Raw genomic sequence first — 13,797 nt, 5'->3', positions numbered from 1 at the left:
CCCCGAGTTTAATCCCCAGTATCCAAAAATAAATAAATAAGTGAATGAGGAGCTGGGCATGATGGCACATGCTATAATCCCAGCACCTGGGAGACCAATGCAGGAGGATTGTAAATTCCAGACCAGCCAAGGCAATTTAGTGAGACCCTACCCCAAAACAAAAATAAATAAATAAATAAAGTTGGGTATGGTAGCACACACATATAATCCCTCAGCAACTTGGGAGGCTGATGCAGGAGGATCACAAGTTTGAAGTCAGCCTTAACAAATTAGTGAGACCATCTCAAAATAAAAACAAAAAAGGCTAGGGATATAGCTCAATGATAAAGCACCCCCATATTCAATCCCCAGTACCAAATAAACATATAAATTTTAAAATTAAAAGGGCTGGGGATGTGGCTCAGTGGTAGAATACCCTTGAGTTGTATCCCTAGTACCATGAAAAAAAACAAGAAATGGATGAAGGCTGGGAATATAGCTCAATGATAAACATTTACTTGGCATGTACGAGGCCCTGGGTTCAATTCCTAACTAAAAAAAAAAGCAAAGAAGTAATGGCCATTTTTGCTGAATGTAGTGGCACACAGCTATAATACCAGCTATTCAGAAGGCTGACCCAAGAAAATGACAAGTTGGAGCCTAGCCTGGACAACTTAGTGAGTCCCTATCTCAAAATAAGAAAATAGGGCTGGAGGGCTGGGGCTAGGGCTCAGTGGTAGCACACTTGCCTAGCACATGTGAGGCACTGGGTTCAATTCTCAGCACCACATATAAATAAATAAATAAATAAATAAATAAAGTAAAGGTTCTACTGACAACTAAAAAAATTTTTTTTAGATTTTAAAAAAAGTAAATAAACTTACATTAAAAAAAAAAAAGTAAAAAAACAAAAAAGGGTAGAGTTAGACTGGTGGGTATAGCTTAGGTGTAAAGTGTTTGCCTAGCATGTACAAGGCCTGGGTTGAACCCTAGCACCTCAAAATAACAACAAAAGAGTAAAGTAGAAGAAGGCGACGGGGCTGCAGAAAGACAAAGGGGAAGTACTGGATCGAAATGAAGCAAATTATGTAATATGCATGTATGAATATGTCAAAATTAACCTATTATGTATAACTATAATGCATTAATACAAAATAAATTAACTAATTAAGAAGGGGTGGGGACATACCTCAGTGGTAAAGTGCCCCTGGGTTCAATCCCCAGTACCAAGATAACATAACAAATGATGAATGCAGGAACTTAAAGGGACTCGTTATAGCTGGGCCTCTAATCCCTGTGACTCGGGAGGCTGAGGCAAGAGGATCACCAGGTTCAGAACCAGGTTCAGCAACTTAGTGAGGCCCTAAGCAACTTGGAGAGTTGCTTGTCTCAAAATAAAAAATAAAAAGGGCTGGGGATATGGCTCAGTGGTTAAGTGCCCCTGGGTTCAATCCCTGGTATCAAAAAAAAAAAGACTCATCAATCTCTTGAGTTGCAGAAGGCGGTGAGTGACAAGAGTCACAGAAATAGCAGTTCTTCAAAGAAGTGTGTGTGTGTGTGTGTGTATGCGTGTATAAAAATGCACATACATACCTCCACTTAAGGCCATACCAGTACCACGGTGGCAGATGGACATTGCCATAGGAAGAGACCAGCTACAAAGAAACACATAAAGACAATTTAAAAACGGAAAAATTGACCCCATAGCAGAGTGTCCATCTTGGCAATGAAAACATACACTAATTCTGAAATAGGCACTATTTTTTTTTTTTTTTTTTTTTTTGGTACCAGGGAGTGAACCCAGGAGTGAACTCAGTGAACCCACTGAGCCACATCACCAGTACTATTTTGTATTTTATTTAGAGACAGGGTCTCAATGAGTTGCTCAGAGCTTTGCTTTTGCTGAGGCTGGCTTTGAATTCGAGATCCTCCTATTTCAGCCTCCTGAGTTGCTGGGATTACAGGTGTGCACCACTGCACCAAGCTGAAATAAGCACTATTTAAAAAAAAAAAAAAAAAAGTTTTCAAATTCCTTGCTTTCACTTTTTATTTTGAAAACTAGGCTGGGGTGTAGCTCAGTGTTAGGATGCCTTCCTAGCATGCATGAAGCCCTGGGTTCATTCCCCAATACTGCAAAATTGAAAAATAAAATTTAAAAAAAAAAGGCATTTATTTAAAAAGTGTCCCTCCTTTTATCAGACTTCATCACTGTTAGAGCTGAGAGGAGAAAACAATTATAACTTCTTTCACAAGGAGAAACAGAGATCACTATGTTGTCACCAATAAAAGTTGGCACAATTAGAGGAAGTAATCATTGGAACATAACCACCTGGATCCTTCTGTTTCTCCAGTTTTAACACTGTAGTGGAAAATCTAAGTGAGTTTTACTTACCCAGTTTCACAAAATATATGATCATTCTTGAACTCTCCCTTATTATATCCCCACAAATATTGAACATACCATTTATTCCCTAATAAATAATTTTGCTGGATTTAGTCCTGTTCCCTTCTCTTCCTTTCCCTTCCCCTGTACTTTAACATTAGGTTACATCCCCAGTCCTTTTTTTATTTTTAGACAGGGTCTCCCTAAATTGCTGAAGATAGCCTCCAAATTGTGATCCTCCCACCTCATCCTTCAAAGTCACTGGAATTAGAGGCATGTGCCACATGCCCAGCTTAGTATATATTTCTTATCATAGCAGTTCTAAAACACTTTGTCATGAAATCAAGTTGGGCAGGATGGCACACACCTTGGGAGGCTGAGGCAGGAGGATCATAAGTTCCAGGCCAGCCTGGAAAATTTAGCTAGACTCTGCCTCAAAGTAAAATAAAAAGAGCTGAGGATGTAGTTCAGTGACTCTGGACTCAATCCCCAGAATCCACTCCCCCACACACAAATTCCTTTTTAAATCATAAATCACCATTTTGCCAAAGCATTTCCATAGAGCAACAATCAACATCGTTATTCTAGACCTGTTCTCATTCTCAAGAGGGAACTGATTGGTAAAATAGAAGGAATAGCAGTCTTGGAGAAAGTTAATGTTCATTTGGAAAATCAGCTTAGAAAGGGAATACTGACCAAAATCAGACCACATATTTAATACCCTAAAGATAAATTACTGAAGGTTGAAAAGATCTCAAAAAGAAATTCTAGGACTGGGGATAGATTTCAATGATAGAGTGCTTGCCTAGCATGTGCAAGGACCTCGATTCAATCCTCTACCTACAAAATAAAAATGTTCACAATTAAGCCAGGTGTGGTGGTGCACATCTGTAATCCCAGGGGCTCAGGAGGCCGAGGCAGGAGGATTGTGAGTTTAAAGTCAGCCTCAGCATCTTAGTGAAGCCCAAGGCAACTCAGCAAGACCCTGTCTATAAATAAACTATTAAAAAGGGATGGGGAATGTGGTCCCTGGGTTCGATCCCTGGTACCCCAAAAAAAGTTCACAGTTAAGAAAAGAGTAATATTCAGAGAAACCAAAAAAACTCACTAGAGACCATTCTGATTAACTCAGATTTAATGGGATAAATATAAAAGATGGAAGAAGAGCCACATAACCAAGGACAAACAGAACAATGGCATAATTTGGCAAGAAGAATCAGGAGAGCTGCAGCTTGCAAAAGACATTAAGGACAACAAAAAGGGGCTTTTAAAATTGCATTCAGGAACAGAAAGCCCCCTAACTAGAATAGGGAATTTTGATGACAAAATTGTGAAACAGATTGCTTAAATATTTTGTCAAAGAGAAAGACTATCAGTCTAAAAAAGAACAAATATTTATTTGAAAGGCCTGAAACCCAAGAGGTAAGGAAATTTAAGGCATTACTTAGCATTCCAAATGCAGTTATGGGGGCTCCTAGCCCACATAAATTAACTCCCATCACTAAAAGAGAGAAAAATTCAAATGTTACCCTATTTTTTTTTTTTTTTTTGGTACTAGGAATTGAGCTCAGGGGCATTCAACAACTAAACCATATCCCCAGCCCTATTTTGTATCTTATTTAGAGACAGGGCCTCAGTGAATTGCTTAGCAACTCATTTTTTGCTGAGGCTAGCTTTGAAATCACAATGCTCCCACCTCAGCCTTCTGAGCCACTGGGATTACAGGAATGCACCACCTCACCTGGCAAATGTTACCATATTTTTATTTCTTTATTTGTTTAGTAGCAGGAATTGAACCCAGGGGCACATCCTTAGTCCATTTTAAAAAATTTTTTTGAGACAGGGTCTTGCCAATTTGCTGAAGCTGGCCTTGAATTTGCAGTCCTCCAGGGCATGAACCAACATGCCCATGCCCGGCTACCCTAATTTTCAAAAGTCATTAAACCATAATAGCCCAGTTAGCCTATTACTGAGTGGGTAAGGACATTCTACTTGCCAAAATTAACCACAACATTACTTCTTGTACCACATGCTCTTCCAGAATCTTGTCATTCTTTACCAAGTATTTAGTCCCTTCCTTTAAATCCAGGCAGAACTTCATGACTAACTGCTTCAAGAAACAGAACACAGAAGAAATAAACATGCATGACTTCCAAATTTCCCTTCCTCATGCTATGAGGAAGCCCAAAGTAGTCAATGCAAAGAGTTTATGGGTATATCCAAATGAAAAGAAAAGAAAAGAAAAGAATTGGTACCAAGAATGTAGCTCAGTGGGAGAGTGCTTGCCTAGCATGCACATGGCCCTGGGTTCAACCCCCAGCACCACAAAATAAAACAACACCAAGAATTCAAAATTAAAAAATTATGGGAAACAGCCCATGTGGAGAAAATAAGGGCCATTCCCAACAGCCAGGATGAACCCAAGACATGTAAGCAAACAGAACTTGAGATTAGTTTAACCCTTAGACTGTGTTTTCCAGTTGAGATTCCAAACATCATAGAACAAAGATAATCACTACCACCACTCCCTGTTCAGTCATTAAGAGTCTAGTACAGAAAACCAAGACTATTTTAATTCACTTACAAAAAGTGGAAATCAGTATGATTTCACTTAGGAAAAAAAATTTTTCAGGAAATACTGAGGTTTTTCTTTTTCTTTTCTTTCTTTCTTTTTTTTCTCCAGCACTGGGGACTGAACCCTTGTACATACTAGGCAAGTACTCTACCACAAAACTACATTCCCAGTCCTTATTATTTTGAGACAGGGTCTCACTAAGTTGCCCAGGCTCGTGAATTTACCATTCTCCTGCCTCAGTCTCCCAAGTAGCAAGGGTTATAGGCACCCACCACAGGGCCAAGCCTGAGATCCTTCTTGAAGTTTATTATCTTATTTATCCATTTCCAACTCCTAAAAGAGTATCAAACATACTGCGAATCATAAAAAAAAAAAAAAAAAAAAGTCTACTTTTCTATTTTTTGACTTTGTTAATACAATGGTAGGCAACTAGAAACATAAGAATATATGAATTTCAGCAAGTGATCTAACAATTGTGCTACAAACAATACCTTCAAGAAAGTAAAAAGACATGGTAACACACAACTATAATCCCAGCAGCTCCAGAAGCTGAGGCAGGAGAATCACAAGTTCCAGGCCAGCCTGGGCATTTAGGAAGGCACTGTTTCAAAATTTAAAAAAATAAAAGGGCAAGAGATGTAGCTCAGTGGTTATGTACCCCTGAGTTTAACTGCCAGTACCACACACAAAAAAAAATGAGAGCCAGACATGGTGGCAAATGCTTGCAATTCCAGCAACTCAGAAGGCTGACACAGGAAGATCACAAAATCAAAGCCAGCCTCAGCAATTTAGTGAGATGCTGTCTCAAAATAAAACATTTTAAAAATGCTGGGGATAATAAATTTTTTTTTAATTTTAAAAAAATTTTTTAAAAGGGCTGGGGATATGGCTCAGAGGCTAAGCACCTCTGGGTTCAATTCCTGATTCAAAAAAAAGAAAGTAAAAAAAAAGCATTTCTCCAAGGAAGATATACATAATGCTCAACAATCTCTCTTCCAAAACACTCTAGAAGTTACCAATAAAAGTACGATTTCAAATACCACAGATACATTTCTCTGACACGTCACCCTTGAAACAGGCCCATATTCCTTGATGTTTCCTTTTTGTATCCCACAAGTGTGCATGAAGTTCCATTACTGGAAGAGCAAACAAAATAGTGGTAGGCTTACCTCAGCAGCCTACTATCATTTTTTTTTTTTTTTGTGACTTGTAAAAAAAGATCAAGGCTTTTAATATAAATTGAGAATAACTTGGGAAGTTCTCCATAATTATAATCCCCCTCCCCACCAAAAAAACAAACAAACATTTATCTCTGAAAAAAAAAAAAAAAAAAGTTTCACCAGGGACTGGGGTTATAGCTCAGTGGTAGAGCACTTGCCTAGCACATGTGAGACACTGGGTCTGATCCTCAGCACCACATAAAAATAAATAAATAAAACAAAGGTATTGTGTTCATTACAACTAAAAAAATAAATAAATAAAAAATTAAAAGTTTCACCATAAGATATTAAGAATTGAGATCACTAGCCAGGGATTACAGTGGCTTGGAGGCTGAAGCAGAATGATTACAGGTTTGAGGCCAGTCTCAGCAATTTAGTGAGGCCCTTAGCAACTTAGTGAAACCTCTCTCAAAATAAAATAAAACAAAAATTTTTTTTAAAAAGGACTGGGAATGTAACTCAGGGTTCAATCTTTAATGCCCCTGTGCCCTCAAAAAATAACTAAGATCACTTATTAGCCTACTTTTATTTTAGTAAAATGTCTAATTCCTGCCATCAGAATTATTCCTGGAATTTGGGTTGGGGAAAAAACTGAAGGGTTGTGGTATTTGTGGAGGTGGTTAAAAAATGGCCAGCCTCACTGGCAGGAAACCAAGTAGAGGGTAGCAGAGCTCAAGATGTTGCTGGGTTGGCTTAAAAAAAAAAAAAAAAGGCAGATCAACAGGGACTTATCTTAGGAGGCACCAGCTATATACACTGTATATATAGTCACATATACACAGTGGGGTATGATTGGACCCATATTTATCTTAGCTCTGTCCACTGAGAGGGCCTAGAAACAATGACATGCTGGTAGTACCAAGCACATCTAACACCCAAATACTCATTTCACAGAAGCCATCAATACCCACTGAGCCAACTGTGGTTGGTACATACCTGATGTACCTACAACTAAGGCAAGAGGATTACAAGTTCAAGGCCAGACTCAGTAACTTAGGGAGGCACTATCTCAAAATAATAAAAAAAGGACTGGGGGATGTAGTTCAGTGGTAAAATGTTCCTAAGTTCTATCTCTAGTACCAAAAAAAAGAGGAGTGTGTGTGTGGGGGGGTCCATTTGTCAAGTCTGGCACCATCTGAACATCAAAATAAATGAGACTAACAGAGTATAACCCTCTCGGCAAAATAAGAACCCCTGAGTCCATACTAATAAAGAAGGCAAACTTTACTCTATAGAAATAAATAAATCTAGATGGGACATGGAATTAGAAAAATCAGTTTGGCAACCATAAGAGTAATAATCTAATTTAGTAAAATATTATCCACAGATGTTGTTGGGTAAATGTCTGATGAAAAACAGAATATTTAGAGTTTCAAAGTATCTTCCCACAAAATATTATTAATTATTAAATATGCCAACTTTACATGAAAAAATCCAGTAAACATATCTTAACCAGTGATAAAAGCTCATATCAGCTGGGCACAGTGGTGCATGCCTGTAATCCCAATGGCTCGGGAGGCCAAGGCAGTAGGATCGCGAGTACAAAGCCAGCCTTGGCAATGGTGAGGTGCTAAGCAACTTGGTGAGACTCTGTTCCTAAATAAAAAACAAAAAAGGGCTGGAGATGTGGCTTAGTGGTCAAGTGCCCCTGAGTTCAATCCCAGTAACCGCCCCCCCCCACAAAAAAAGCTCATATCACCAATAATGGATTAAATCATCATCATGTACCTCCTGATATAATATACTGAGAAGAACACAGCATCAACTCAGGAGCCTGCCAACAATATATAAATCAAAAGTAGATTGTTTCTTGAGTTTTACAGAAGACAATTAAATGCACCTCAGGAGGTATTATACTCACCCATATCTAATTTTGACAGTGATATTTAGATGAAATTTTAAAACTTGGAGTCAATGCTATAATGGGTTAAAACTTTTGGGGCCAATGGGATGGGGTGAATGTATTCTGCCCATGGGACAAACAATCTCGGGGGGACTGGGATAGGCAGATCAGTTCAAATGTAATTACAAGAGTCCTTAAAAGTAGAAGGGAGAGGCAAAATAGATTAGAATGATATAAAGTGAGAACAAATCTGCTGTTGCTTGCTTTGAAGGTGGAAAAACAAGGCCACAAGCCAAGGAATGTGGATAGCATCCAGAAGCTAGAATTGGTAAAGTAACGGATTTTTACCTAGAGCCAATGGAAAAGAACGCAGCCCTTGCTAACACCTTTATTTGAAATCTATGTCACACTTCTAAACTACAGAACTGTTAAGACTATGAAATTCTGTTATTTTTAGTCACTAAGTTTTAAAAGGGCTGGGGAGGGAACTCAAAGGTAGATCACTTTTATCATACTGGATTCCTTTCCATGTGAAAGGAACCCAGTATGATAAAAAAGAAAGAGAGAGTAAAGAAAAAAAAAAACCTGTTCTTAACTCATTCAGATATGTCAACAATCTGGGAATCTGCATAAAGGTATATGGGAACTCTGTATAATTATTTCTGCAACTTTTATGTATATTTGAAATTATCTCAACATTTTTTTTAAGTTTTGTACTGGGGATTGAACCCAGAGACCTCCCACAGGCTAGACAAGCACTCTACCACAGAACTAAATTCCCAGCCCTTTTTATGTTTTTAATTTTGAGACAGGGTCTCCCTAAGTAGCCCAGACTAACCTCAAACTTCAGAGTGTCCTGCCTTAGCATCCTGAGTAGATGAGATTTATAAGTATGCACCACCTTAACAGACTCAAAACATTTTAATTAGTGGGAACTGTATTGGGATGCATTAGAATTTCCTAAATAGTAGTATTGCAAGATAGATTAAGGCTAGACGATACACTTAAATCATGTCCAAATTTAAAAAGGCCTGATAAGTTATTTCCCTCTACTGTGAAGGGTATCTCATCTACACAGCTACTTTCCATCTGAGCAAATATTTCCCTCCAATTGCAGAGAATATCAGGGAGGCTAAGGACAACCTCCAGAACTTTTACCCATCACCTCTAGATTCTCTGGCTCCAGAAACTTTACCTGTAGATAGTAATATGGGGAGATACAGGACGGTTTGAACCTGTGTTCTTATTCCAGAACCGCTCCATCTCTTCTTTGGCTGTGGTTCCCATAGGAATAGCACTAAAATAAAACCAAAAGATTAAAAATGGATTAAAAGTAAGCTTGGTTTAATTTCATTTGTTGTTTTTTGGTGACACTGAGGACTAAGCCCTAGGATGCTCTACCACCGAGCTACATCCCCAGGCCAGGCTGACCTTGAACTTGCAATCTTCCTGCCTCAGCCTCCTGAGTCTCCTGGTGCTGGCAGTTTCATATTTTATATAACAAAAATTAAAAAAAAAAAAAAAAAAGTAAGATGAGCTGGACAAAGACAAACCCAACAACTTAGGAAAACATGTTCCTCCAATAGTATTATTTTTATGCCAAGTTTGCTTCAGTTAATAACCTTGGGGCTAGGGCTATTGTTCAGTGGCAGAGTACTTCCCTAGCATGTATAAGACCCTGAGTTCCATCCCCAATACCACAAAAACAAACAAACAAAAAACTAATTAAAAACATGATCCCATTCCCCTCAAGAAAATGTCTCAAGAAATGTGGGTATAGCTCAGTGGTAAAGCACATGCTTTGCATATATAAAGGCCTGGAATCAATACCCAGTACCAAAAAAGAGAGAAAAGAAAATACCTCCTCATAGATTACTCAGGAACTACGAGGGGAAAAGGTAGTAATCTTATGGTAGAAAAAACCTAGCAGACATTTTCTCACTCAAATGATCAAAGTTAAAAGCCACTGATAATGAGACAAATGGCATTATATGACCACTGGTATGATGTACTGATATTTCTTATCATTAGGAAACAATCACGAAAACTCAGCTAACACTACAAAATAACTGTACTGTAGTCTTCAAAAATTCAGCCATAAAAGATAAAGACTAAGACACAGTTTCAGATTTTAAAATATTAAAGAAATATGACAACTAAGTACACGTGAGTCTAGTTAGATCTTGGGTAGAAAATGAGATACTGGATTTCATAAAGTATGTTACTTGGAAAAAATAGAAAATCTGAAAATCAACTGTGCATTAGATAAGCATTCATCAACATTAAATTTCCTAAATTTGATAATTATGCTTGTATAACTATGCTGTGTTATGTAAGGTAATTTCTTGTTCTCAGAAGAAATAGTTACAGGTAAAATATCATGCTGTTCACAACTTACTCTAAAAGAATTCTGTGAAAATAATAAATATATATTAGGCTGGAGCCCAATAAATTGACAACTATTCAACTACTTTTGACCTACAAAAATAACTGTTTCATATGATACAACCTAAAATAGAATGAATAAACAAACAGCAAAATGTTAACAATTGATAAATCTGGATAAAAGTTGTATTGAATTTCATCATACTACTTTATAACTTTTCTGAAAGTATAAAATTTTTTTTCAAAATAAGAATTTTAAAAAGAAGGGGAAAAAAAGGCAATTAACACCAAAAGACTAGGAATGACTGTTTAGCAGAGGGAAAATATTTTACAACTAATTAAGATGTGAAATTGCCTAAAATTAAAAATTACAAAAAAATATTATTAAGGAAAAAAAACAAAACAAAATAGAAAAAGGAGAATTAAATATCAATGAAGGAATCAAGAAGTTGGAGCACAAATTAAAAATAAAAAAAAAAAAGTTGGAGCAAATCAGTGAAGTTAAAAATATCAATAAAGCTCTCACCAGGCATGGGGGCACACACCTGTAATCCCAGTGGCTTGAGAGGCTGAGGAAGGAAGACTGCAGGTTCAAAGCCAGCCTCAGCAACTTAAGGAGGCCCTAAGCAACTTAAGGAGGCCCTAAGCAACTTAAGGAGACCCTGTCTCAAAATAAAATACAAAAACAAGGCTGGGGATGTCACTCAGTGACTCAGTGCCCCTGGGTTTGATCCCCAGTATAAAAAAAAAAAAAAAAAAAAAAAAGCAATAAGGCTGGCCATCTATAGTGGTGCACTCCTGTAATCCTAGTGACTCAGGAGGCTGAGGCAAGAGGATTCAAGTTCAAGGCCAGTCTCTGCACCTCAGCAACTTGGAAGACCTTGTCTCAGAATTTTAAAAAAAGAAGTATCATAACAAAGAAAATAATAATAATAATCTCCACAGACTTAGAGACTTACTTTCTGACATAGAGCTGAGGACTTAGGTGAGCTCGGAGGCAATGACGGCCAACATGTCTGCAAGATAAGAGAATCAAGAATCATACATATTTAAAGGTCAATTTTAATATATCAGCATCCCATTTTTGTACTATATTAGACTTGGGGGAAGAAGGCTAGAATAAAAATAAGATGAAGGCCGAGGATGCAACTCAGCAGTACAGCAGACTTAGCAGGCAGAGGACTCTGGGTTCCCATCCCCAGAACCAAAAAATAAGATGAAAACAAAGTCATTATCAGTGTCCCTATTTTCTAGTTCAAATACTACAAATTCTAAGTAACTTAAAATGATTAGAAGTATTACCTATAAATGCAAAATAAAATTTAACTTTTTCAAAATAAGAATTTAAAAAAGAAGAAAAAAAAGGCAATTAACACCAACAGACTAGGAATGACTATTTTGCAGATGTAGGTTGGAATCTATGGCGTGCTCTGTCAGTGCTACTGTTTCCCAGACAAATAACAAAATATAAGGTAAAAGAATAGTCAGAGCTGGACCAGCTGTGATGGTGCACACAAGTAATCCCAATGACTTAAAAGGCTGAGATAGGAGGATTCCCAGTTCCAGGCCAGGCTCAGCAGTTTATCAAGACTGTCTCAAAATAAGAAATAAAAAGGACTGAGGATGTGGCTCAGTGGTAGAGTGCCTCTCGGTTTAATCCCCAATAATGCAAAAAATAATAACAATCAGAGTTGATAATATTCAACAGAATACAGAAAGTGATTTTTTTAAAGATAGGTCTCATAGGAGGCAACACTTAAAAGACAGGGATTAAAAACATAAAGGGCGGGGCTGGGGATGTGGCTCAAGCGGTAGCGTGCTCGCTTGGCATGCGTGCGGCCCGGGTTCGATCCTCAGCACCACATACAGACAAAGATGTTGTGTCCGCCAAATACTAAAAAATAAAAAAATATATTAAAAAAAAAAACATAAAGGGCAGGGGCTAGGGTTGTGGCTCAGAGGTACTGTGCTTGCCTAGCATGGGAGAGGCACTGGGTTCGATCCTCAGCTACCACATAAAAATAAAGGTATTGTGTCCACCTGTAACTAAAAAATGAATTTAAAAAACATAAAGGGCAGTACAAAACAGAACAGAACAGTAAGCCACAGGCAACATCAAGCACACAGTTTAGCTATAGTGGAGATATGTTGCAAATGAATGAACTAAAATTTGAAGAAGGGATTCATAGAATGAGGGTCCTAATAGTAAGCTAGGTCATTTCAGGAATTAATACAAAGTTCCAGACAACCTGGATGAACTTCAAGTCAAAAAGTCATTTAAAAAAAAAAAAAAAAAAAAAGCCTCTCATATAGTAGTGCAAAAAATATGGGAACACAAAAATAAAATTTTACCACTACCACAAAAAGGTAAAATTTTACCACTCCCACTTTAAAAGGACATGTAAATTCCCTACCTAAAAAGTTGCTATTTTTGAAGTATGTACTTTAGTGCCAGAACTGTTTTTTAAGTCAAAAACTAACATGTGACCAGACATTTTATATAAGAAAAATGTGACCCAAAATTTACAAAGCATTATAAAAAACACAAAACCATTATACCTTTTAGTCACATCAATACATCAAATCTGTACAAAAGTATTTCAGAAAGTGATCACAATGAATGAAGTTCTAGAAGTAAAAATTAAAAATATGTTGCTCTTCAAAAGTTTATTGTGTGCCAGGTTTGGTGGCACAAGCCTATAGTCCCAGCAATTTGGGAGGCTAAGGCAAGAGGATTGCAAGTTCAAGGTCAGCCTCAGCAACTCAGTGAGCCCACAGGCAACTTAGCAAGACCATCTCAATCTTTTAAAAAAAATTTAAAAGGGGGGACTGGGAATATGGCCCAGTGATGAAATATCCCTAGTTCAACCCCCAGTATCCCCCTCAAAAAAGGAGAAAGAAGTTTATTATGCATCTACTACATGCAAGACACTATGGGGATTAATAGAGCTCATGATGTTCCTCATGCCACTGACACTAGATCCACAAACATTTCAAGGTCTATGTTTTATAACAGTACACTTAAAGGGCCCACTACTTGAAGGGAAAAATCCAACCAATACTTCCTTCTTTGGTTCTTCCCTCTTCCCTGCTTTGGAGGCAAGAGGTGAATACAGACATTGTGTACCCAATGCTCCCAGAAAGAAGTGGGAACAAATCTCTTTAAATCAACTGAATTGTCTATGAAGTTGCAGGGCATGCATTCCTCACACCAGGCTAGGCCTAGTCAGCCAGCTACCCAGTAAGAGTTTGCAGATGTGGGTTGGAATCTATGGCGTGCTCTGTCTAGTGCTATTGTTTCTCAGACAAATATCAATGCAAGATTTCCACAAGGCCCTTACAGAATTGAGTTGCACAAACTTCATAACCTTATTTAAAATATGACAAAAGTAGATATCTATCCTTGTGTTTC

At 37.6% G+C, this 13,797-nt stretch overlaps 1 protein-coding gene across 1 annotated transcript in view; it reads right to left on the bottom strand.

Moving 5' to 3' along the window:
- Positions 1-13,797, bottom strand: part of Sdhc (succinate dehydrogenase complex subunit C) — a 41,134-nt gene that overhangs the window by 20,890 nt on the left and 6,447 nt on the right. The window contains exons 2-4 of the mRNA XM_046428997.2: positions 11,345-11,401; positions 9,196-9,297; positions 1,573-1,634 (exon numbers count right to left, since the gene is read on the bottom strand). Coding sequence (XP_046284953.1) covers positions 1,573-1,634; positions 9,196-9,297; positions 11,345-11,401 — 221 coding nt within the window. The remainder of the gene's footprint in view (positions 1-1,572; positions 1,635-9,195; positions 9,298-11,344; positions 11,402-13,797) is intronic.

This window comes from Marmota monax, unplaced genomic scaffold, assembly GCF_021218885.2.
Source record: "Marmota monax isolate L192 unplaced genomic scaffold, Marmota_monax_Labrador192_F-V1.1 WCK01_AAM20220418_F8-fsc00145, whole genome shotgun sequence".
Taxonomy (NCBI): Eukaryota; Metazoa; Chordata; class Mammalia; order Rodentia; family Sciuridae; genus Marmota; species Marmota monax.
This window is presented reverse-complemented; position numbering and strand designations above follow the sequence as displayed.